A 25,410-nucleotide genomic window follows, 5' to 3' on the forward strand; every position below is an offset into this window, starting at 1 on the left:
AAGGCTTCTAAATATAATGAAGGCAGTGAGACTGTCTAATATTGGACGCTCCCTCAAAGTCGCAGATTTAAAAAAAAAAAAGGCAAACAGCTGCCATTTTTTGTGTAATGAGCTTTATTGTGGACATGGCGTTACATCTTTCTGAAATGATGTACTAAAGTGTAACAGAACTGAGAATGGCTCAGACGAGGTAGAGCTTTCACAACGGCTTGCTGGCTTCAAAAACAAAACGAAAAAACCCTACATGGTAGAAAAACCAACCCGGCAAAATCAAATGAAAACAAACGCTCCCGTCTTGCTGATGTCCTCTCATCTTTTTTGAAGTGATAATAAATACAGATCTCAACCAAGTACATGTGGAATAATAATGTTTCCTAGGGTAAATTAATCATTGAATAAAACAAATAAAAAACAGCAATACAGACAGGAATAATACAGTACAAGAGGCATGAAAAAAACCCAACCAAAGAGAAACAACTGCCAGTCTCTTTGGGATGGCTGATTTCGATGACTAGCTACTGAACGCATCCTACAGTTTAGAGAAAACAAGCTCAAAAAAAAAGAAATCACTCACAATTTTATTTAAAAAAAGCACAGCTGTGGCTAGCAATATCCAACATTTCATGAGGAGAACGCACTAAAAGGCTGTGCTGTAAAGCCTTCACATGGTAAATCTTTATTTAGTTATGTTTTTTTTTTAATCATTCAAATATCTGGAATCATTCTAACAAAACCAAAAAAGCATCTATAGCAAGAATGACACTGAAGTTTGTTAGACGGCACCAATAAAAAAAGAGACAGTCTCAAAGAAACCTTAGATAAGAGTGGAGAAAAATGAAACTGGTTAAAGCACTAACCTAGTCTAAGTGCACTAGTAATGCCATTTGGTTTCTACTGCTGCTTATAAAGGGTTTGGTAAAAGTGGGTTACAGATATACACTTTGTGTTTTTACACACACGCACTCCTGCTTTACAGTTTTCTAAGTCACACTTCGGAGTACAAATTCTGAGGAGTTAATCATAATGGGAAATTTGTACAACATTGGTATTAGTACTATACTACCCCAAAGGCTAGAGTATCCATTTCAAGTATTTTAACTACCCCATGCCTTTCACACACACTTACACACACACACGTGTGTGTATAAATTAGGCAACTTCAAGCACATGGCATTGAAAGCATCACTATAAACAACCTACAAGCACGTAAAAAGTACTGACGTCTCAAAACAAGTAGAGTAGAGCACTCCTTCGTTAGCTTTAAATATTAAGTCTCGGAAGTCGACTGTTCGGCTCTTAAAGTCTGTAGCTGCTTTAACTTCGTCTTTTCCTCATTTTGTCATCAACATTTCATCCAGGCATGCCTGATTCAAGTTTGGGATTTTTTTAAGGGTGAATAGCGAGCAAAGCTCAACAGTTCTGCTTCATTTCAATAAACTTTAACAGGCTGTCATTGCAAAGGAGGTAGGATAGTATAAAGAACATCTAGACAGAGATATAGAAAATAAGGTTAGGAAAGGTAAAAATCTAAACTCACACCAACCGCTGTTAAGGCTGTGACAGCTCTATGACTCAAAGTGTTTTTAAATAGGCCCCACCCCCCAATGTTTTTATCCTGAAAGTCCTTGGAAATCTGATCTCCTGACCTCCATCCCCTTTGAATGCAGATCCAGAGGTCATTTTTCACACAACTGGACCAAGAGCATTGGAGAGTGGTTCAGTTGTCTGTTTAGATCTTCAGTACATGGTTATGGAATGACATGTTTATATAAGTGCTCATTTCTCATGTTGATCATACCTAAAACAACTTTTTTGTTTATATTTTACAATTGAGGAATGGCTAAAAATAAGTGGAAAAAGGCACAGCTGTTTTTAGGTTTGAATGGTAGTTTTAGTACTTTTTCAATTCCTTCCTGTAATATAAATTCATTGTTCTAAAGCACCCAGGACTGATATGTAGTTTTTTTAAGCTGCATATAATCATATGCAGCTTAAAAAAACTACATATCAGTCCTGGGTTCTAACTAGAGATGCACTGATGTTTAATAGTCAGGGTTTAAAGCTTTTAAAGGAAGATACATTTTCAGGCTGCCACAACAGGAGGAGAAGCTAGAACAGATAACAGGAAGGCTGAAAATATGACAGCAAAGTTGCTCTGTTCTGTCTTTTATAAGTTTTTTTAACTCTGCCGAGAAACATGCTGGATTTGGAGAGTGAATGCATGGATTATCATTCTCTTTCAAATTTACACAGAGGATACGTTTACAGATAGCAACTCTAACAGACTAATTGATAATATGAGATGCTGAATAACTGTGGAGTCATTGGTCTTTGTTTTAGGATAAGAGTAATACCCTGTTTTAAAGTGACTCCAAAACACACAGTGTGACGTCGCCTCTGTTCCTTATATGAGTAATCAATAACAGCTTTTGCCGGGAAGGATAAAAATATTTTGAATGTTTTACATATGAAATTATATAAATTGAAAGTCTATATCTCCACTCTTCTGATTGCTGCACCTCAAGTTTAATCACTTCAACAGAGAAACTGACTATGTGGCCGAAAATAAGCAACATTGTTAACTAACTGATAGCTTGAACATTGCAATTATCATTGAACATTAAGAATTTTACGGCTGGTTTTTCATGGCTGTAGATTGTTCTCCTTTATATTCTTTATTAGTTAGGTATAATCTGGCCAGTGCCTTTAATGTTCACATTACTTTGTTACCAGAGGCTGCTATTTGTCACCTTTCCAGTATAACCACAGAGGTTATACAGGACAGCAATCCATAACCAGCATGTAAGTTAACACTGTTTCCTCAAACTGATGGCACTAATCAGCAGATGAAACATGATTTGTTTTGAACCCAGCATAAGTGGATTATTTCCATGATTTCATTATGTAGGTTTTTTTGGAGATCAATATGCAGAAAGCTCACAAGTTATCTTGTGTTAGGTATTTCTTCCAAAAGTACCAAGTTCTTTTTTCCAAGTGCACAAGTTGCAATAAAATCTGGAGCCACCTTCCTGCCACTCCCTTATGTTAGAGCATATAACTAATTTAGAGCCAGAAATATTTTATGATCAGGTTATGGAGGAAAACTCTCTTTAAAATGGACAATTGAATGTCCATAAAAATTAGATGCTCATTTATATTGACTATTAAAAACACATATTTTTTTAATGAGCGCGTAAGCACACATTACCATTAGAATTTTCTTTTTCTTTCTTATCCCACCCCTCTCTTTTAAGTCATCAGCTTTGCAGCTTCTGAGCAACTTGTGCTCCCACTGCAGCTCAGCACTGAGCTATAAGGTTGTGGGGAGCGGGTTGCAATTTTTCCTCCTCTGAATTAGAATCCAGACTCGCTGTGCATCAGATGTCAAAGGAACTGAAGGGCATCTTCTTCTGCTGTGAAGCTAGCCATCCTTACGCATGACGAAGTCAAATTAAAGTGATAAAGGGACAACAGTAGTAGTCAAGTACTTTCAGTTTTTGATTAAACCAGCTCCATATGAGTGGATTTTTCCTTCTTTATAGAGACTTGACTTTTTCTCTAAGGCTGCACTTGGCAACTTTACAACTCAAACACAAAAGCAAGAGGAAAATCTAAATTCTGAAAGCTACAAAACTCAGAAATCCTTAAAATGATCCAAGCATTTATGTCAAAGATGACCAAACAGATGCAAAATATTAAATTTGGTGAGTCCAGCTTTCTTGCAGAGAAGACACTTAGATTTTTCAATCTTCATTTCCTCACAGTCACCTTTCACCAGTACATCTGTTCATTTTCTTATCAGACATTCTTATCTGATTCACTTTTGTTTTTGTAATTTAACATTTCTTGGCAGGCTTCTTCACAAAAACATTAAGAAAAACTAAAAGAGCCTCCATTCCTCTAGAATCGTGAGTCAATCAAGAGTCTAAGTTTAGATTTTGGGTTCAAGAATTTATGCCAAGGCTGGTCCATTAATCACAGTAAAATCTATTGTCGGCGTCCATGTGGATTTGGTATGTGTTTGGCAGCCGCTGCTTTCTGCTCCTCCTGGCTCAGGGACAAACATCTCGCATCAAGATACTGGCTGTTATCGAAAGGCATGTGGTGGACGCTCTGGACGTGGGTCTTTAGGTTCCCTTTCTGAGAGGCCCGGTATGGGCAGAGCTGGCAGCAGAATGGCCTTTCCCCTGGATAACAAACGCATGCAGATCACAGGTCAGATACAAGCCAGATGTGACACTGTAAACAGGATTGAAAAAACTTTAATGTGAAGAGTAGCAGACAAAGCATAGCGACGTAAGTCATAAATGAGGTGATGGTATATGACAAGGAGAAGGGAAAAAAACAAAACAAACACAAGAAACACAAGATGGCATTCAGCCAGAAGCTGGAAAAGATTTTGCACATAAAGTAAAGCTTTCAAACATGTTTTCATCTTGACCGAGACTGGCTGTACGAGACTCTCACAGTATGATAACCATAAGTAAGAAAAGCACTGGTTTACAGTATTAACAAAAAGATTTAAAAGAAAAATCTATAACATGTTCTAATTGTTTTTATTTAAAACAGCACGCAAACTGCTCTGTTGCCTGACAGCTGTGGGTTTAAAACAGTGCTGCCTTAATTAGGGTGGGACTACTTTAGTTTTAACGCCATGACTTTCTGTGCTCCGTAAATACTTTCCAACCGAAGGATTGGCCTTTTCTGCAGGCACGAGAAAAATGTAGTAGTCTTCTTTCAGTCCGCTGACTTAGAGTACGCAGCAACGGGTGGGGGAGGGGCAGCATTGCAAACAAGTATGTATCTATGCTCTTTACAGCCAGAGAAAACTCCAGTCACTCCAGCATCTAATTAAAAGGACTTTCAATCATAGTATTTCTATGATGGAAAATGTTAGTGGTTTTGATATTGTAATTTCTTGAAACCATGATATATCTTGAGACCTGTAACTGGCCAATGCACACATCCCTCATTTGCACGAAGAGATGCAAGACAATATTGGATATTGACTTGAATGACCCAGTTCTATTCTGCCCTAGTCAGAAATTCAAAAGTCATACCTAAGTGCTAACATGTGGTAGACTGCCAAAATTAATCAAATTATTCTTAAAATTTTCATTTTGCCCTCAAGAGATCAAAAAAGAACAAAATTGTCAAGAAAAAGGTTTTATTTTTACTTAGTTTTTATTTTATTTCTTTTGGAATATTGTGCTCGGCAAATCTGCCCTTATTTTGTACTGTTTCTGGACTGATGTGTGCCTCTGCTCCTTTCAGAGGCTGAACCCTCATGCCTTGTGCGGTCTTTTTTAGATGAGTCAGTGCAGAGAGGGACATGTCACCATTTACCAGAACTGCTAAGGTACAAAATGTCAAATGACCATCACTACTATGACAAACAGCACACAACAAATCTATCCAGGCATCAGAAGTTTAGACACAGTGATCTATGAGCTATACTATACAGAAAGTGGCTGGATTGTATTCAATATCTGTTGCCTAAATTTTGTTTGTTTGGTCACAAAGACCGTGTCCTATTTTATTTCCAGTTGTGATAAAATCACTCTTCAGTGCCTGAGTTGTTACTGTGGGAAGAAGACTCAAAGTTAGTGGAGACAGACTAACACTTCTGCCTGAACGGCTATTCTTTTGTCTTCTTTCTATTTCTCTCATTCATTGGCGACAATGCATGCACCTTCTTCCTACTGATAAACACACACACACACACACACACACACACTCTTGTTTTGCTATATGTAGTGAGGACCATGTGTTGACTTCCATTGATTTTCAGTCATTTTCAACCCTTTCTATGCCCTAACCCTGACAATAACCCTAAACCTAACTATTACCAGTGCATGCCTAACCCTAACCTTAACCTAAACTCAATTCACACCTTAGTCCTAAACCTAACCGTTAGCAAAATAGGTCATGAGGACCAGCAAAATGTCCTCACTTTGGTACAAACGGTCCTCAATTTGATGGTGAAATTGGGAAAATGGTTCTCACTGTGATGCCAAAACAGGAACACACATACACACACACACACACACACACACACACCTGTACTCTTTCTACTAATTAGACTGACCTACAATGGCACAGACACCTCTGCAAGAAAGCAAAAAAAGGCAACACACATGTGAGCAAAACAAATGAGAATGCCATTTAATTGCACCTAATTATCATTTTGATAAATGGAAGAATATCAAAGTGGGAAAACAAATGGCTCCCACTACCCCTCCCGCACCTTTCTCCCTGAAGAAGAAACAAGAAAATATGGCTGTTATCATATATCATCAGAAATGCAACAGAAAGAAAAGATATACAGGAAGGTGGGTGTGAGGGAAAGAGAGGGATAAAAACAAAAAAGGTGTAATTAATCACAAAAAAAAAAGGTGGAAAAAATGGTGAGGCAGACTGTGAGGGGAAAGCGAGAACCTAAACCACATCGTCCTGAGAGGAAACATGGCTGACGGGACCAGTGCACTACATTATGCTAAAGGTTATCGTCGTCGTAAAGCAGCGTCAACAGTACATCTAATTGGACCCCTCTGCTGCGCCTGTTCTTATCACTCAGAGTTTGAGGTAAATCTGAATCTGCGTGTGATCTGTGTGATAAATTATGACGGAGGCACAGAGCTTAGAATCCAGCTCTGAGTGAATGCAAAAAGCAGAACAGATGTAGTCCTCTGCTATAGATCTTTACCTATATGATTAACTCCAAAAACATTCAGAACATCTAAGTGCTATGCTACCTTTCTACAAAATGTTTTGTTGTACTTACACACATACTTATTGGGGCATTTTTTGAGCTTGTAACAGGAAGCAGAGAAAATCTGTAAAACATCTCGTCTTGGAAAGGTTTTATTTTTCTGTAAACAAGTTGGTTTTCTATAATGTCTCATGGACCAAAACAGTATGACCATAAAACGTTTCAAATGTCATTTGACCAGGCAAGAAACTGCTGATTTTCTCAGTATCTGTTGCAGCTTGTTGTGCTGCAGTTTTAACTGTACAGGTCCTTCTCAAAATATTAGCATATTGTGATAAAGTTCATTATTTTCCATAATGTCATGATGAAAATTTTACATTAATATATTTTAGATTTATTGCACACTAACTGAAATATTTCAGGTATTTTATTGTCCTAATACGGATGATTTTGGCATACAGCTCATGAAAACCCAAAATTCCTATCTCACAAAATTAGCATATCATTAAAAGGGTCTCTAAACGAGCTATGAACCTAATCATCTGAATCAACGAGTTAACTCTAAACACCTGCAAAAGATTCCTGAGGCCTTTAAAACTCCCAGCCTGGTTCATCACTCAAAACCCCAATCATGGGTAAGACTGCCGACCTGACTGCTGTCCAGAAGGCCACTATTGACACCCTCAAGCAAGAGGGTAAGACACAGAAAGAAATTTCTGAACGAATAGGCTGTTCCCAGAGTGCTGTATCAAGGCACCTCAGTGGGAAGTCCGTGGGAAGGAAAAAGTGTGGCAGAAAACGCTGCACAACGAGAAGAGGTGACCGGACCCGGACTGAGTCTGGAGTAGAAACATCCAGAGCCACCGTGCACAGGCGTGTGCAGGAAATGGGCTACAGGTGCCGCATTCCCCAGGTCAAGCCACTTTTGAACCAGAAACAGCGGCAGAAGTGCCTGACCTGGGCTACAGAGAAGCAGCACTGGACTGTTGCTCAGTGGTCCAAAGTACTTTTTTCAGATGAAAGTAAATTCTGCATGTCATTCAGAAATCAAGGTGCCAGAGTCTGGAGGAAGACTGGGGAGAAGGAAATGCCAAAATGCCAGAAGTCCAGTGTCAAGTACCCACAGTCAGTGATGGTCTGGGGTGCCGTGTCAGCTGCTGGTGTTGGTCCACTGTGTTTTATCAAGGGCAGGGTCAATGCAGCTAGCTATCAGGAGATTTTGGAGCACTTCATGCTTCCATCTGCTGAAAAGCTTTATGGAGATGAAGATTTCATTTTTCAGCATGACCTGGCACCTGCTCACAGTGCCAAAACCACTGGTAAATGGTTTACTGACCATGGTATTACTGTGCTCAATTGGCCTGCCAACTCTCCTGACCTGAACCCCATAGAGAATCTGTGGGATATTGTGAAGAGAACTTTGAGAGACTCAAGACCCAATGAGCTAAAGGCCGCTATCGAAGCATCCTGGGCCTCCATAAGACCTCAGCAGTGCCACAGGCTGATTGCCTCTATGCCACGCCGCATTGAAGCAGTCATTTCTGCAAAAGGATTCCCGACCAAGTATTGAGTGCATAACTGTACATGATTATTTGAAGGTTGATGTTTTTTGTATGAAAAACACTTTTCTTTTATTGGTCGGATGAAATATGCTAATTTTGTGAGATAGGAATTTTGGGTTTTCATGAGCTGTATGTCAAAATCATCCGTATTAAGACAATAAAAGACCTGAAATATTTCAGTTAGTGTGCAATGAATCTAAAATATATGAATGTTAAATTTTCATCATGACATTATAGAAAATAATGAACTTTATCACAATATGCTAATATTTTGAGAAGGACCTGTAGCTCGATCATAAACAGGAAGGGGAGATCTGGTTATTTTAACTTTTTGGTTTTTACTTTTTTTCGGATATAACAGCACTACACCTAATACTAGTCTATGGAATCTTCTCTTTAAAAAATGTAAGTTCTTTGCTGCTGCGATATTTTTAAAAACAATTTGTGCACTATTGCTGCAAATCCGCCTCAAACTGGTTTGGGTTTTTTATGCAGCTGAGGACCATATTGGAAGCACTTTGCCGCCAGCTATTGACCAGAGTGTGAACTACACTCTGTTGCTGTTTTGCCATCTTAAGCTGATGTCGGGCCAGTAATGATTGCACAGGCAGAAACGTTCCACTTCTGCTTCAGCGTTGGCGACATCAATGAAATAATTAATACATTCCTGTGACTAGAAATTTTGTTTAGTTACTATTATGCCCAATGATGATTACTGTATTTAATTTGACTCAATTCATATCTACTGTACGAGCTAAACTTTATGATTCAGCATCTTGACAGCAAAAGCACAAACCTGTATGTAATGGTGAATAAATTTAGGCAGTAAGAAGTCAAGAGTAAACGTCCTGATGGAACAAGCAGCCATTTCTTTCAACCACCACAAGGAGGCTTTAACACATTACATTTTCTACCTCCAGTTCCAATGAAACTAAATGCATACTCCTAATTGTGATTTTGGTTCTAATTTTTAACCATGCCATCCACAATAACAGTGAATGAGCAAATAATTTAAACATAGTTTGTATCAAACCAAAATAGTAACAATAAATGTACCAATGTACCAACTATTATTTCATTACAATCACCTGATTCATGAGGGATGAATTTTGGTTGATGGATCTATGGAACCACAGCAGCCTCAGCTCTAACTGCCACCCCTGGTAAAAATGTGTAAAAAGCAAGAAGGGTTGTAGACCCACAAGTTAAGCCAGTATATCGGGATTAGAGCAAGGCAATGCCCAGTTAGTTGGATGAAACCTGGCTCTACACCACCCCACACGGTCAGCAGGTCCCTCGTATAAAATGCCTTAAAATATAATAATCTGTTGGGCTTTTTCTTGGCACTCAGACAACAATTCTGAGTGCTTCACTGCCGGACAGGACACGGTAAAATAGATAAATATCAATTTTATATTGGGGGTGGTACACCACCGGCACTGTTTACAGTGGGGAGGGTGTGCTGTTGACCTCAACTTGGGACGTTGTGGGTCGGTGGGCGGAGTACTTCGAAGACCTCCTCAATCCCACTGGCACGTCTTCCACTGAGGAAGCAGAGCCTGGGGACCTTGGGGCGGGCTCTCCATCCTCTAGTGCTGAGGTCACCAAGGTAAGGCCCCGGTGGATGAGATTCGCCCAGAGTTCCTTAAAGCTCTGGATGTTGTAGGGTTGCGTTGGTTAACGCGACTCTGCAGCATCACGTGGACATCGGGGGCAGTTCCCCTGGATTGGCAGACCAGGGTGGTGGTCCCCCTACTCAAAAACGGGTCCTCAGCAGGGTCCTCGAAGGTGCATGGGAGTTCGCCCAACCAGTCTACATGTGCTTTGTGGACTTGGAGAAGGCATTTGACCGTGTCCCTCGGGGAATCCTGTGGGGGGTACTCCGGGAGTATGGGGTACCAGGCGCTTTGATACGGGCTGTTAGGTCCCTGTACGACCGGTGTCAGAGCTTGGTCCGCATTGCCGGCACTCATTTCTGGTGAGGGCTGGACTGCGCCAAGGTTGCCCTTTGTCACCGATTCTGTTCATAACTTTTATGGACAGAATTTCTAGGCACAGCCAAGGTGTCGAGGTGATCCATTTTGGTGGCCGTAGGATTGCATCTCTGCTTTTTGCAGATGATATGGTCCTATTGGCTTCATCACCTCATGATCTACAGCTCTCAATGGAGCAGTTTGCAGCCAAGTGTAAAGCGGCCAGGATGAGAATCAGTGCCTCCGGTCCGAGGCCACGGTCTTGAGCCGGAAAAGTGTAGAGTGCCTTCTCCAGGTCGGGGGGGAGGACCTGCCTCAAGAGGAGGAGTTCAAGTATCTTGGGGTTTTATTCACAAATGAGGGAAAAATGGAGCGGGAGATCGATAGGCAGATTGGTAATTCCCCGGGATGAGCTGGCCCGAATGGCTGGGGAGAGGGAAGTCTGGGTCTTTCTGCTTAGGCTGCTGCCCCTGCGACCGACCCCGGATAAGCGGATGACAGTGGATGGATGGATGTATGTAACTGAAGCATTTTTTTTTTATCCTTCACTGTTTTATTTGATCAAAGTACCTACGCACGTTGCAGACCCCTGACGTAGGGTTTATTTTTATTTTTTATTTTCTTGGCTTTCAAGAAAACATTATTGGTATGCATTAAATAACACTTTCTAATTAGCAAATATTTGATCTGCTATTTTTAAATAATTTCTATTAATAAATTAAAGAGATAGAATGTAACATATTGGAACAGTTTAAATTAGGCATTACATTGGTCATTGTGCCTACAAATAAATTAACTGAAAAGTACGTATTTACATTAGTAAGTGTATTTGGAAGCAAAGCTCTTGCCCCTTTATTTCAAACGTTGCCACTGAAAAGTCTGCCTTTTTAAGGGCTACAAGCCATTTCCATTCCCCTGTTCCAAATGGGTCTCCTACCTCTTAGAAATATAGGGTTAAGAGTCTACGAGTGAGAGATAAGGGGTGAAACTGGATTCAACCTAAGACTGAGCTTATTGACAATAAACATTCCAAGTGGGTTGTTGTGAAACAAAGGATTAATATGTAAAAAAAAAATAACTCAGGACCATTGTTATGTATGGTGGAGGATCTGTGATGCTGTGGGTCTGTTTATCTTCCAGGACCCATATTTATTCTGCCACAACACATATAGTGAGCTGGAAGGTAAGAGAGACAAAACAAAATCTCCAAAGCTGTTAGAGAACTGCAGTGAAAAGTTGCATCTCTGGGAAACAGAATCTCCATGACAACCATATTTTAAGGTATTTGCAAATATATGTGAGGGGAGCTATAAGAGAAAGAGATTATTCTGGTACAGGCAGAGGTTTTATTGTTATTGTTCTTGCAGTATTGCTGTGACCATTGACTGAAATGACTAAAGCTGGCTACAGAATAAATTTCAAGCAGTAATATTATCTCAATGTACTGCAGAAAGATGCAAGCACAGAACGAGCTTATAGTGCCAAATACAACGTATATGGAAACACATGAAGACGTTATTGTACAAATGGCAACTTATTGTTTCAATCTTCATTATAATGTTGTTATATTAGCTTTAGGCCTAACTATGTTAGGCTGTTTCCATATGTGTGCTGCGTACACACATACTAATGTCAGGCGTGGTCCTGCTGTATGTGAGAATGCGAGGGATTAATGCAGGGCAGAGAGGCCACCACATGTGTTGGTCACACACGAGCAAAAAGGACAAACTTGCACAGCACGTGAGGCTGCTCATTGGACACACACACACACACACACACACCCACATATCACACACACACACACATGCAGGCATGCATGCATGAAGTGAGAGCAATAATGAAAGACATGCAGAGGCCATGAGAGAGCCTAGTGATTAGCTGTAGTGCCACATACTTGTTTGGGAGCTTCAGAAGCGGTGGTGTGAGCGTCAGTACCTCGGTGGAGTCCATTATAATCAAACCCAACTGTGAGGGGGAGAAGGAAAGAGGAAGAGGAGGAAGAGGAGACGGAGGAGGAAAGGGAGGGAGGGAGGGAGGAAGGAGGAGGGCATTTGGTTAAACGCTCTACCAGATCCATACAAGCATTTATTTGTCTTTCTTTTCCTCTCTATGTTCTGCCACCACCCACATAACACAACAGCCTTTGCCACCAGCGCCCCTCGTTAGTAGAGGGGATCTGGCAGTGACAATGATGATGATGGTGATGATGGTGATGATGGTGGCGAAGACGGTGACGGAACCTGGTGGAGGCAAGTCGGTGATTTAATGTGACGCATGTTAATCGAGGCCTCGGGGTGGCTGGCCTTTTCTGCACGTGCACGTCCATGCTCAAGACGACTATGGGTGACAACATTAATTACAGCCTCTGCGAGTGTTTACAGACCCTCTGCATGGCTGTGAGTGTGTGTGTGTGTGTGTGTGTGTGTGTGTGTTTACAATGGGACTGGAGGGGAAGCTCAGCACTGCATCGCTTACCATTTGGCCTCTGTCACTTAGAATCACTGGCTGTGCCACATATCATTCACACTCTCTATAAAGAAGCTACTTATCTCCATGTCGACTGTGATCACGGCCAGCCCGGCTGATAGACATGACAGGACAGGAGAGAGTCAGAGAAGAAGAGAAGGAAGAAGGAGGGAGACATGAGGAGGTAGGGAAACAGTCAAGCGGTGGAAAGAAGAACAAAACGGGGGAACATAAGGAAAGGAAAGGGAGAAAAGGAGATAGTGTGCACAGAGCAGGAATGAGGAAACATATAGGAAAGGATAGTAAAAGGAATACAGCGCCATGGAAAAGTATTCATTCAATACCCTTTAAACTGCTTCTCTTTTGTCTCCACAAGCTTTGCACATCTAGAGACCAAAATCTTTGCCACCTTTGTTTGGAAAACAGCTCAAGCTCAGTCAGATTGGATGGTGAGCATCACTAAACAGCAATTTCAAGTCTTGCTTCAAATTTCTCCATTAGATTTAGGTTTGGACTTTGACTGTCATTCTAACAGATGAATAGAGTTTAATCATAATCTTTCCACTGTAGCTCTGGGTGTATCGTTATGGTCACGATCCTGCTGGAAGGTGAACCTCTGCCCCAGCCTCAAGTCTTTTGCAGCCTGTTATGTGTTTTCTTGCATGATTGCCCTGACCAGCTGCCATGTTCCCGTTGAAGAAAAGCATTCCCACACTATGATGCCTCCACCACTGTGTTTCACTGTGGAGTGGGTGTGTTCAAGGTGTCAGTTTTCAACCCTACATGGAGTGTTGTCATGTATGGCGGTCAGATTAAACCAGAAAGTTACGTTTATCTGACTGGAGAATCTTCTTCCACATGCTTGTTGCGTACGCCACAAGGCTTGTGGTAAACTGCAACAGGGACTTCAGTTGTTTTCCTCTTGCCGTTCTGACATAAAGCCTAGATTTGTGGAGCGTGCGTCTTATAGTTATCCCAGACTGTTTCCCCTGAGCAGTGGATCTCTGCAGCTCCTCCAGAGTTACAGTGGTCCTCCTGGTGGCTTCTACTACTAATGCTCTCCTTGCCCAGCCTGTCAGTTTAGGTGGCCAGCCATGTCTTTGTGGGTTAGATGTCCGTCAGCTGTTAAAAGCTTGGATATAGGTTTAGAACCTAATCCTGCTATAAACTCCATAATTGTATTCCTGATTCCTAGTCTGATGTATTACTCGGCCCTGGTGATGCTGTTTCTTCACTAATGTTCTCCAACAAACCTCTGAGGTTGTCACAGCACATCTAGATTTACACTGAGATTAAATCACACACAGCTGGACTATTTAATAATTAGGTGACTTCTGAAGACAAATTGTTGCACTGGATTTTATTAACGGGTATCGGTGTACAGAAACACCAAACTTTTTTTGCTTCAACATCATTTTCCTTCAACGTATTTATGTACAGCTTTGTATTGGTCTATTGCAAAATCTTAATGATAGACATTGAAGCTTATGATTTTTCTGAACATTTTCTGTGGTATGAATATTATAGCAGAGCAAGAGAAAGAAAAGTGAAATGAAGCAAACAAAATCAAGAAAAGAGGTCATGAATCATGAGAAGACATAAGCAGGACAAAAGGGAAAAGCCAGGTTGTCTGAATCAAGCTGTTTGTAGTGAGTGGCACTCAGATTCATGCAAATCTGTTCCCAAAGTTGGCGTGGACAAATGCTGTTCCGCTTCATTAGAATGCACAATTCCATCTCTCTAATTGACACGCAATTAATAATGTATACAATTTGTCACAGGTCAGCTGTCTGTGGCGAATCGCATCTCCGTTTAAAAAATAGAGACAGCTGCCTGGCCCAGGGCAGGAAGGACTCACAGATCGGCTGTCACGCCCAGCCTGAACAAAAAGAAGACAGGTCTTGATTTATTTCGCTGAACGCAGGGACGGAACGTGGCGTCGGACAATGAAGAATTGTCGGGAATGTGAATTCCCGTGCATATATTCTCCATATCTCATGCCGTAGGTTGGTGGGTGGAGCTGTGGGGGTGGCAATGTGCATGCAGAGGTGAGTGACTGATGAAAGAGTGGCCAAAGAGCTAGGAACTTTGCAAAGTCCATTAATAACAAGTAAAGCAGGTTGCTGGAGTTCTCAAATGTACAGAACATCATATGGGACTGTTGGTCATTAATATTCTTCCTACTGTCAATGTGATTTGTTTTAGAACCTGATTAGCAACCAAACCCTCATCTAGCTGCTGTATATGACTTCATAAACTAATATAACAGAACTTAATAGCAGACTTTTTTAATATCAGTGTTGTGTTTCCTGGAGGTGCAACGTTTTCTCAAGTTCAGCATCTCAATAGTCTAATAAAGATGTAAGCATAGAAGAAATACTGAATGGGCCTAACTCAGACTGAATTCTCATAACCTTAAAAAATGTCATTGCAGATTTGATCAAATACATTAAACAAACACATTTTAAAGACCAACAACTCAGGAAGGGGCACCTTAATTATATTGTAATATGAAAAGTGGGGTATTGTTACTATGTAAGATATGAAGAAATTACTGTGCATTTGCAGAGAACTTTGCAGCAAACATTGTGGGATTATCTTTTCTGGCTGTTTATACATTGTGCCACAAGTAGCAAATGTACAGGTCCTTCTCAAAATATTAGCATATTGTGATAAAGTTCATTATTTTCCATAATGTCATGATGAAAATTTAACATTCATATATTTTAGATTCATTGCACACTAACTGAAATATTTCAGGTCTTTTATTGTCTTAATACGGATGATTTTGGCATACAGCTCATGAAAACCCAAAATTCCTATCTCACAAAATTAGCATATTTCATCCGACCAATAAAAGAAAAGTGTTTTTAATACAAAAAACGTCAACCTTCAAATAATCATGTACAGTTATGCACTCAATACTTGGTCGGGAATCCTTTTGCAGAAATGACTGCTTCAATGCGGCGTGGCATGGAGGCAATCAGCCTGTGGCACTGCTGAGGTCTTATGGAGGCCCAGGATGCTTCGATAGCGGCCTTTAGCTCATCCAGAGTGTTGGGTCTTGAGTCTCTCAACGTTCTCTTCACAATATCCCACAGATTCTCTATGGGGTTCAGGTCAGGAGAGTTGGCAGGCCAATTGAGCACAGTGATACCATGGTCAGTAAACCATTTACCAGTGGTTTTGGCACTGTGAGCAGGTGCCAGGTCGTGCTGAAAAATGAAATCTTCATCTCCATAAAGCTTTTCAGCAGATGGAAGCATGAAGTGCTCCAAAATCTCCTGATAGCTAGCTGCATTGACCCTGCCCTTGATAAAACACAGTGGACCAACACCAGCAGCTGACACGGCACCCCAGACCATCACTGACTGTGGGTACTTGACACTGGACTTCTGGCATTTTGGCATTTCCTTCTCCCCAGTCTTCCTCCAGACTCTGGCACCTTGATTTCCGAATGACATGCAGAATTTGCTTCCATCCGAAAAAAGTACTTTGGACCACTGAGCAACAGTCCAGTGCTGCTTCTCTGTAGCCCAGGTCAGGCGCTTCTGCCGCTGTTTCTGGTTCAAAAGTGGCTTGACCTGGGGAATGCGGCACCTGTAGCCCATTTCCTGCACACGCCTGTGGACGGTGGCTCTGGATGTTTCTACTCCAGACTCAGTCCACTGCTTCCGCAGGTCCCCCAAGGTCTGGAATCGGCCCTTCTCCACAATCTTCCTCAGGGTCCGGTCACCTCTTCTCGTTGTGCAGCGTTTCTGCCACACTTTTTCCTTCCCACAGACTTCCCACTGAGGTGCCTTGATACAGCACTCTGGGAACAGCCTATTCATTCAGAAACTTCTTTCTGTGTCTTACCCTCTTGCTTGAGGGTGTCAATAGTGGCCTTCTGGACAGCAGTCAGGTCGGCAGTCTTACCCATGATTGGGGTTTTGAGTGATGAACCAGGCTGGGAGTTTTAAAGGCCTCAGTAATCTTTTGCAGGTGTTTAGAGTTAACTCGTTGATTCAGATGATTAGGTTCATAGCTCGTTTAGAGACCCTTTTAATGATATGCTAATTTTGTGAGATAGGAATTTTGGGTTTTCATGAGCTGTATGCCAAAATCATCCGTATTAAGACAATAAAAAACCTGAAATATTTCAGTTAGTGTGCAATGAATCTAAAATATATAAATGTTAAATTTTCATCATGACATTATGGAAAATAATGAACTTTATCACAATATGCTAATATTTTGAGAAGGACCTGTATTTAATGAGCATCCTCTTTTAATGACTAACAAAAAGTGAGATCACCGCAAAGTTTTGCTGATTTCCCAGATAAAATGGAAGTACTTTTGTGTTGCTTTGACTGCACTGATAGTGGGTGAGTCTGCATCGTCGCTGTGCCTACCTGTGTGGGACCTCATATGTGTGCGCAGGTGGCTCGGCTGACTGAAGCTCTTCCCGCACTCATGGCAGAAGTACTGCCCCTGCCTGAAAGACCTCAGCATCCCTGATCATGGACACAAACAGGAAGGAAGGAACAAAACGCACAATCAAACTGTGATCAATGACAACTCGGAAAAACATAACAGTCACAGGTTCACTTGAAGTTTATCCACAGTGAACCTTTTCACATTTACAACCACGAACTTTAATGTAGCTTACTGGGACTTTATGTGATAGATCAACACAAAGTAGCAAATAATTGTAAAGTGAAAAGAAAGCGGAATGCGGTTTTCCCTCACAAAAATCTGAAAAGTCTGGTATGCATTTAAATTCAGCCCCTTTGAGTTTTATACCCTAATTAAAATATAATACAGTCTAACCCGGTGCCTTCCGAAGTCACCTGATTAGTTAATAGAGTCCAGCTGTGTGTAATTTAATCTCAGTGTAACTACAGCTGCTCTGGGAAGGAATCAGAGATTTGTTGGAGTACATTAGAAAACAAACAGCATCTTGAAGATCAAGGAACACAACAGACAGGTCTGAAGCAGGGCTAGGTTATAAAACAGTCCCAAGTCCCAACCTCAAACATCTCATGGAGCATTTGTTCAATCCATCATCTAAAAATAGATAGAGTATGGCAAAACTGCAAATCTACCAAGACATGGCCGTCCATCTAAACTGACAAACTGAGCAAGGGAAGTATTAATCAGAGAAGTTGCCAAGATGCCCACTGTAACTTTAAAAGGAGCTACAGAGATCCATAGCTCAGGTGGCAGAATCTGTTGAGACAACTATTAGTTTTGCACACTAAAAATGCAGCCTTTATGAAAGAGTGACAAGAAGAAATCATAGTTAAAAATGCCAGAAGTCCTGTTTGCAGCTTATACACCATGTAGGGGACACAGCAAACATGTGGAACAAGATGCTCTGGTCAGATGAGAAGAAATTCAAACTTTTCAGCTTATATTCAAAATGACATATATGGAGAAAAACTGCACATCAAATTGGAATTGAGAATCTTTCTGTTCACAGACTCTGCCCATCCAAATCTGAGCTGTTTAACAAAGGAGAATGTGCAATAATTCAGTTTTTAAATGTGCAAAGCTGGTTAAAGCTATACCCCCAAAGACTTGCATCTGTAACTGCAGCAAAACATGTTGACTGGGGGAAGCTGAATTAGGAAGCATGCTACATTTTCATTTTGTAGTTTTTGTGAATTCCAAAGCTGAGTTTAAGATATTATCTTTTATTCAAGAATATAAAATATGTTTATGTGTTAGAATTGTATAACCTGGTGTTTTGCTAAATTCTGTTGTTAAATGCTTTTTAGAATTTCTGAATCCATTCATTTTTTTGAACAATAAATGTTGGAAAAAAAAACAGCTTGTTTACCAACTTACAACTGATCTGAATGCTGCTACAAGTGGGAAGACATTTTCACATGGATGTGTTTAAGGGAACTGAATGAAGACATAAAGGTCAGTAATGGACTGAAGGTGTGTGTGAGCGTGTGTAAGCCTGGGTGATGCAGTGTAGCTAGGTAGCATCAGCAGTGGACTCGCGGAGGCATCATTAGTATGTCTAATGTGTCATTATGAGCGGCTCGCTCCAGGGGCTGGACTGCAGCTGTCACACAGCATCATCTCAGAGGCTGACAGCCAGACACACACACGTACACACACACACTGCATAAATTACAGCCAATTAAAACGCCCCGGCTGTGATGTGCCCGCTCCGCTGCCCGCGTGTCACATGTCAGGTGTGTGTGCGTCGGTATGCGTACGTGTTTCAAGAACTGAGCGTGTGCATGCTCGTGTGTTTAGTAGAGGGTAAGGCACGTGGTTGGCTGCACTAGCGCTCACACACACTCACAGATCATAACACTGACGCGGCATGGACATGTTAATAGACTTAAGCAGCAAGGAATAAGGAACTTAACTTCAGAGAGAAACTTTTTACCAAACGCAAAGTAAGAGAGGCTGTGTGCAATTTGTAGGGCTCACAATATTTGCCTCCAGCTTCAACTTGTTTGAGTAAATTTAGGTCAATAGTGAAAACCTAAAATAAGCAAAAGTTAAGCTAAGGGTATTTATTGTGGATTTATATAAACGTTTTCATGTACCTGCTGAAGAAGAGCACTCCCACAGCATGATGCTGCCACCACTGCCATGTTTATTGCAGGGATGGTGTGTTTGGGGTGAAGTGGCAAACAGTATTTTTTGCATGTAAGCCAAATCAGACCAGAATACTTTCTTCTACATGCTTCTTTATTTCCCTATGTGTGTGGCTAATTTCTGATAGGTATTTTATGTCTTTCTTTCAACAATAGCTTCCTTCTTGAAATTTTGAATAAAGGCCAGATTTATGGAGTGCATAAATGATAAATTCAGTCCAGTCAAAACATTCCCCTACCTGAGCTGCAGATCTCTGCAACTCCTCCATATTTGCTTTCCTTGCCCAGCCTGTCAGCTTAGGTGGACACCCACAGTAGGTTTGCAGTTGTGCTATAACCTTTCCAGTTTTGGATGATGGATTGAACATTCCTCTGTGAGATTTACAACGCTCTAGATGTTGTTTTATAACCTACCCCAGCTTTAAACTTATCCGCACCTTGACCTGCCAGCAGTGTTTTTTGGTCCTGATGATGCTGTTTGTTCTCATAAAATTTTCTGGCAAACCTCTGAGGCCTTCACAAAACGTCTATGTTTACGGTGCGACTAAATTACACACAGTTGGATAATGTTTTCTAATTCGATTTCATGTGAAGGGAAACGGTTGCACTTTATTTTATTTAGGGTTTCAGAGTAAAGGGAGCTGAACATACATGTACTTTTCACATTTTCATCATTGTCCTTCTACTTTGCAGTTATGCACAAATTTGTGTTGATCTGCAAAAGAAAATCCTAAAAGAAATGTTTGTATTTGTAACGTGGAAAAACGTGCAGGTTAAAAGTGAATTAATACTTTTGCACGGCAATGAACAGACAGGCTTCAGGAGTATGAAGCAGGTCATTTTTTGCATTATAAAAAACTTTTTGATGCTTTTTGTGTAACAATCAGCATTTTTGTTAGATTCTTATTTCCAGTCTGCATTTGAATGTTCGAAACATAGGCGGCATTTGCATGAGGCATTTTGAAATTCTTGCATTCTTCTAATGACATTCTGGACGTAACAGACATACATGTACACTCCTTTGACCTCTCTTGCTGACAGATAACAACCCTGAGGGTTCGTGGTGCTTAATGTCTCCAAAATCCCAACAGAACCAGGATCACCCTGTGCACAAAGGCCGGCCTATACCGGTGCAGCACCGGTGCAGTTGTTTATGAATGTTTGTCTGTGTGCAGGGAGGTGGGGGGCACAGCAGGAACAAGGAGGACAGAGAGCTGGAAGAGGTGAAAGAGAGTGTCTCTGGCAGCCCGACTGCTGGCCTCTGGATACTACACTTCCACTCTGGGCCGCCAGCCCTTCTCACTGACGCACTAATGAAAGACAAGACAGAGCTGGACAGAAAACACAAGCGCACCAACACACACAGACACACACGTCGGCACGTACTACTGAGGGAAACAGGAGAAAGATTCAGTTGCTCAAAAAAGGTCACTTTATAGCATGTGACTCAAAGGGCTAAGGCAGATGGTGACGATATGCGCCTGGACGGGTGACAGCAATGTCATGCATGTGCTCTGGGGCTGTTGTCTCTGACCCCTGGCTCCATGCAGCCCCGCTTGACCTCGGAGACACAACCCAAACTGGGCCAATATTACGGATGTTCAGTAAGGACCATTTACAAAGCAGCTGGTGGGGTAATTATTCTGTCTCAACTCTCTCTTGTTTTTGCCTTTCTGTTTTCGCTTCCCTCTTCATTCGCATCTGCGCGAGCCTCTTCGTCAAGCGGAGCACCATGACCCAAACAGTTTGTGACAGCTTTCTGGGACAGTGGAGCAGGGGTCCGGGCATGCCTCGCAGACCTGAGAGCAGCAAAGGTTCTCCCACATCTTTCATGGTTAAAAAAAGACAAATGCTTATCTACACACACCACTTAGACCAAAGCACATCCAGCTTCCCCAGATCCAACCACAAACTTTAATGCATTTTATGGGAATTTCATTTGACACACCAACACAAAGAAATGTTTATTTCCCCCCATTTGTACAAAGACGAACATATTGGGGGAAATAAAAGGATATATGATTTTCAATGAAGCAGCCTAAGATCTCCATAGTATCTCTAGAGGAGATGCAGAGATCGGCCGCTCATGTGGCAGAATCTGTTGACAGAATAGCTATTAGCTTAGCGCTCCATGGCCTCATAGGAATAATGGCTAAAAATAAAGCCATTTTTGAAGGAAAGCCAGGAGGATTCCAGTTTAAACTTTTGCCACAAGCCATGTAGGAGACAGTGAACATGTAGGAGAAAGTGATTCAGATGGTCAGATGGGACCATAATTTCATTCTTTGGCTTACATGCAAATCATTCGGTCACCCTGTGCATACCATCCTAACATAAAACATGTTGATGGAAGCATTATGTTGTGGGGAAGCGTATGTTCAGGGACAGACAAGCTGGTTACAAGTTTGTTGTCTGTATTGTTACACATATCCGACATTTATGTCATGAAAAGAGTCATACGACAGAAACACAAACGCCTGAAAGGTCTGCAGGGAGGTTGCTCTGTCGTTTCAGCCGGTCATGCACATCCTCCCAACAGTCTATGCACAGCGTGGGTGGCTCTCGTCAGAAGGGGAGAGGAGCAAGGATCGTGCGCTTTGTTATTAGATTTTTCTTCTGCCACCAATTGTTGAATACAAACAGGAACTGCAGTGATGCCAAGTGCGACAAGCTAGAATATAAAAGTCAAAAGGAAGTTCTTCACGTCTAAATTCTCTTGAGACATCTGGTGTGCAAATGAGGCTTAATTGTTCATCAAAGAAAATGCAGTTGTATTCTTCTCCGTGTGCAGTTTTCTCAGTTCTACTCTAAGGGCTCATAAACAGGCTTCCTAGTCCAAAACAGTTCTCTACTCCTTCTGACATTTGACATTTTATCTTGAGCTCAGATGCTTTAAGAAATTTGCATGTGAGCTGATGATGTGGAACTTTACGCGAGAAGGCATTTCTTGTTTTTTTAAACTATAAACCAAATAAAACCTTTGAGGAAAATATTCTAACTTAATGTTTAAATGTATGAATAGAATGTGGGTAATGGTTAACTGCTACCTGTGGGGTCCATCAGAGTGTTGGCTGCACCCCAGCGGTGATAGAGAGCAGCCAGCTCATGCGGGCTGTAGTTCTTGAGGCAGCTTAGGACGTCAGTTGGCATCTCAGGCGTTTCTGCAATTTTCTCTTGCTTCACATCCCTACGGCTCTCTGAAGGTATTGAGGAAGAAGATGAGGAGGGGCAGGAGGAGGAGGAAGTCTGCGCCACAGCTCCTTGTGTCTGAGAGATGCTGTAGATGTGCGCTGTGGGCGAACAGTGGTTGATGGCACTCGGCCTTGAAGGGCTTGGCCGACTATGGCTTTGGGAATTGGGAAGCGGCTGATTAGGGGAGCGCCGAGCTCGGTTGTAGTCTGCTAGGCTGTGTTTGTTGGATAGCATGAAACCCAGACCCTCCTGGGGCATCATGTAGCGATCGGCCATCCTGGACGCTGCAGAGGAACTGAGGCCTTGGGCAGGAGGACGAGAGCGGCTCCTGTTGTTCTTCTCCAAACAGCCAGAAGATGCCTGAGCACTGACATGAGGGTAGATGTCCACCTTGGGTCTGAAGCGGTGAGTCTGGTCCTCTGTGTGTTTAGTGGTGCTGCTGCTGCTACTGCTGGTTGGCCGTACAGGGACTCTTCCAGCCTGGTTGCCTGACGATGATGAAGAGATTCTTGAGGATGGTGTGCAGGGTAAAGAACATGATGATGGGGTGGTTGCATGACTAACTGGCCTGCTTTTTACAACCTCGCTGGAGCAGGTTGGAGGCCGTGTGCGCTGGCTGCGCATCAGTGGAGGCAATGCTTGACATTCCCTCCCTTCCAGGACAGGTGGGGGTCCAGTGCGTCTCTTTGAGGACAAAGAGCCGTCCCTGGAACTCTTGGAGTTGTTTTTAAGAGCCCATTTGGGAGCCAAAGTGGAGCTACTGCTGTTGATGCGGTGAGCCACAGTCTGATGCATCCAGAGCACCTCTGGGTAGCGAGTGGAGTGAGAGCAGAAGGAGCACTTATGGCTTGGGAGGTTCTTTCTATCTAAAGTTAAAGAGGCCATGCCCCTGATCGCCTTGGCTCTCACACATAAATCCATAGGAATCATGGTAGGATCAGTTGGAGAGGGGCGAGCGGAGAGGTAAGCATTAGGAGAGGTTTTCAGCCCAGGATTGAGGGTTTTCTTGAGTTTGGGATAATTGCTGAGGGTCCCCCTGTCTAAGCTGGTGCTGGGACTGGGAACGGGGCTAGGTCTGTCTTTGGAGGCAGTCGGGTGTTGGACACGAACATGAGTGACATAGGACTGTGACTCTGCAGTGACAAAGTCACACAGGCTGCAGATATACGGCTTTTCATCTGTAAAGAAAAAAAGTTACAAATATCAGGAACTGCAAACTGAACAATGCTGAATATACCAACCTGTGCTACTCACTAACTCCTGCAGCAAACCTCCAGTCATCTTTTATCTGGATGTTTGTTCAGAGAATAGCCAGCAGAGGGCAGTGTAGGGTAATATAAAATCAGATCTAAAGGTTGCCTCAAGAGTAGTTTTTAAGTTCAACACCACACAAAATCATATAATGAACAATTCGTTTTTAGGTTTCTTGTAATGTGGTGAGAAATGGTGATAGTTCTGACCTGAGTTTTGTTGTAAGATGATTAAGATAATATATAAAGCATTTGGGAAGAAATTAACCAAGAGCTGCAATGAGAAATGCAATATTGGAGTAAATAATGACCCTCTATAATAATAATAATAATAATAATAATAATAATCAATTCAGTATTATTATTATTGTTTTTATTGCTGCTGTCGTTATGGTTATTATGATTTTTCAATACCTTTTATTACTGCTAACTGAAAATATATTACAATTTTTACCAATTGTTTCTATATACAATTGTTTTAACTCCTGCTTTTGGCCCACGTGCCTGATTGGCTTCCATCGCCTGATTGTGGCACAGACTGTGCTGTAGTTTCTGGCTGCATTTACAGACTCTGTGCTTTCCTCTCAGGAGTTTTGCCATTAAGGAGATCTTGATCAGATCCTGAATAATTTTAATACTGTTTGGACGGATATTTTGGATGTGATCGCTCCTCTGCAAACCGGTTAAAGAGCCCTGACTCAATGAGTACACCCGCACACTCAGACGGCGCATGGAGAGAAAGTGGAAGAAGGACGGACTTCATGTTTTATTAGTGATTTTGAGAAACTGTTTAACTATCAGGCCACTGCGAAAAGTGCTAAGACTCCGTTTTATTCAGATTTTATGTCTGCTGACAGCGATAAGCCTCGGGTTCTTTTTAACTCTCTTAAGTATCTTTCTTGTGATTCCTCTTATCTAGTTCTTTCTTTTTCACTCTGTGAAACAAGTTCTTTATTGATAAACTGTGTGCTGTCAGGTCCTCGCCCTCTTCATCCACTCCTGACCCTACCATAAACCCTGACTCCCCAGCTATTTTAGATCAGTTTGAACTTTTGTCCGTTTCTCAGATTTCTAAGGCTGTCCAGCACCTGTGGCCTTCTGATTGGTCATGTGGTGGTATCCCACCCAGACTGCTTAAGAAGGTCTTCAATGCTGTATGTATCTTCTTTAGGCTGTGTCCCAGCTGCATTTAAACATGCTGTGGTACAGCCTCTTCTTAAAAAGAGTGACTTAGATCTAAATCTGCTGTCAAATTTTAGGCCAATTTCTAAGATGCCTTTTCTCTCCAAAGTATTAGTCAAGGTGGTTTACCACCAACTACAGGAATTGTGAGAAATGTCCAAATGTATGTCCCGCTAAAAGCAAGTGGAAGCCGGTCAGTAAGAAACCTGTTAAATTGTTTAAGCGATATTAAAACCTGGATGGAGCTGAACTTCTTTTACCTGAGTGGAAACAAAACTGGGGTCACAGTTTATGGGAAAACAGACTTTTTAACTGAGTGTAGCAGTGCAACAATTTTAGTTGTACTGCTGTCAGGAATCTTTTTTGCTAATGATTTTTTATTTAATAAACAGGTTCATAGAGTAATCCAGTCTAGCTTTTATCATCTGAGGTGGATTCCTAAAATCAAACCCTAACTTCCTTATAGTG

At 41.7% G+C, this 25,410-nt stretch overlaps 1 protein-coding gene across 3 annotated transcripts in view; it reads right to left on the reverse strand.

Moving 5' to 3' along the window:
• Positions 1-3,517: 3,517 nt before the first annotated feature.
• Positions 3,518-25,410, reverse strand: part of LOC124865777 (zinc finger protein 516-like) — a 66,651-nt gene continuing 44,758 nt past the window's right edge. For 2 of the 3 annotated variants that reach the window (XM_047361188.1, XM_047361187.1), the window contains exons 3-5: positions 22,366-23,688; positions 17,108-17,209; positions 3,518-4,187 (exon numbers count right to left, since the gene is read on the reverse strand). In XM_047361188.1, coding sequence (XP_047217144.1) covers positions 3,988-4,187; positions 17,108-17,209; positions 22,366-23,688 — 1,625 coding nt within the window. In that variant the 3' untranslated portion in view covers positions 3,518-3,987. Of the gene's footprint in view, positions 4,188-12,141; positions 12,213-17,107; positions 17,210-22,365; positions 23,689-25,410 lie in introns of all 3 variants that reach the window. The other variant, XM_047361189.1, reaches the window with a different exon arrangement.

The sequence above is a fragment of the Girardinichthys multiradiatus genome, chromosome 3, assembly GCF_021462225.1.
Source record: "Girardinichthys multiradiatus isolate DD_20200921_A chromosome 3, DD_fGirMul_XY1, whole genome shotgun sequence".
Taxonomy (NCBI): domain Eukaryota; kingdom Metazoa; phylum Chordata; class Actinopteri; order Cyprinodontiformes; family Goodeidae; genus Girardinichthys; species Girardinichthys multiradiatus.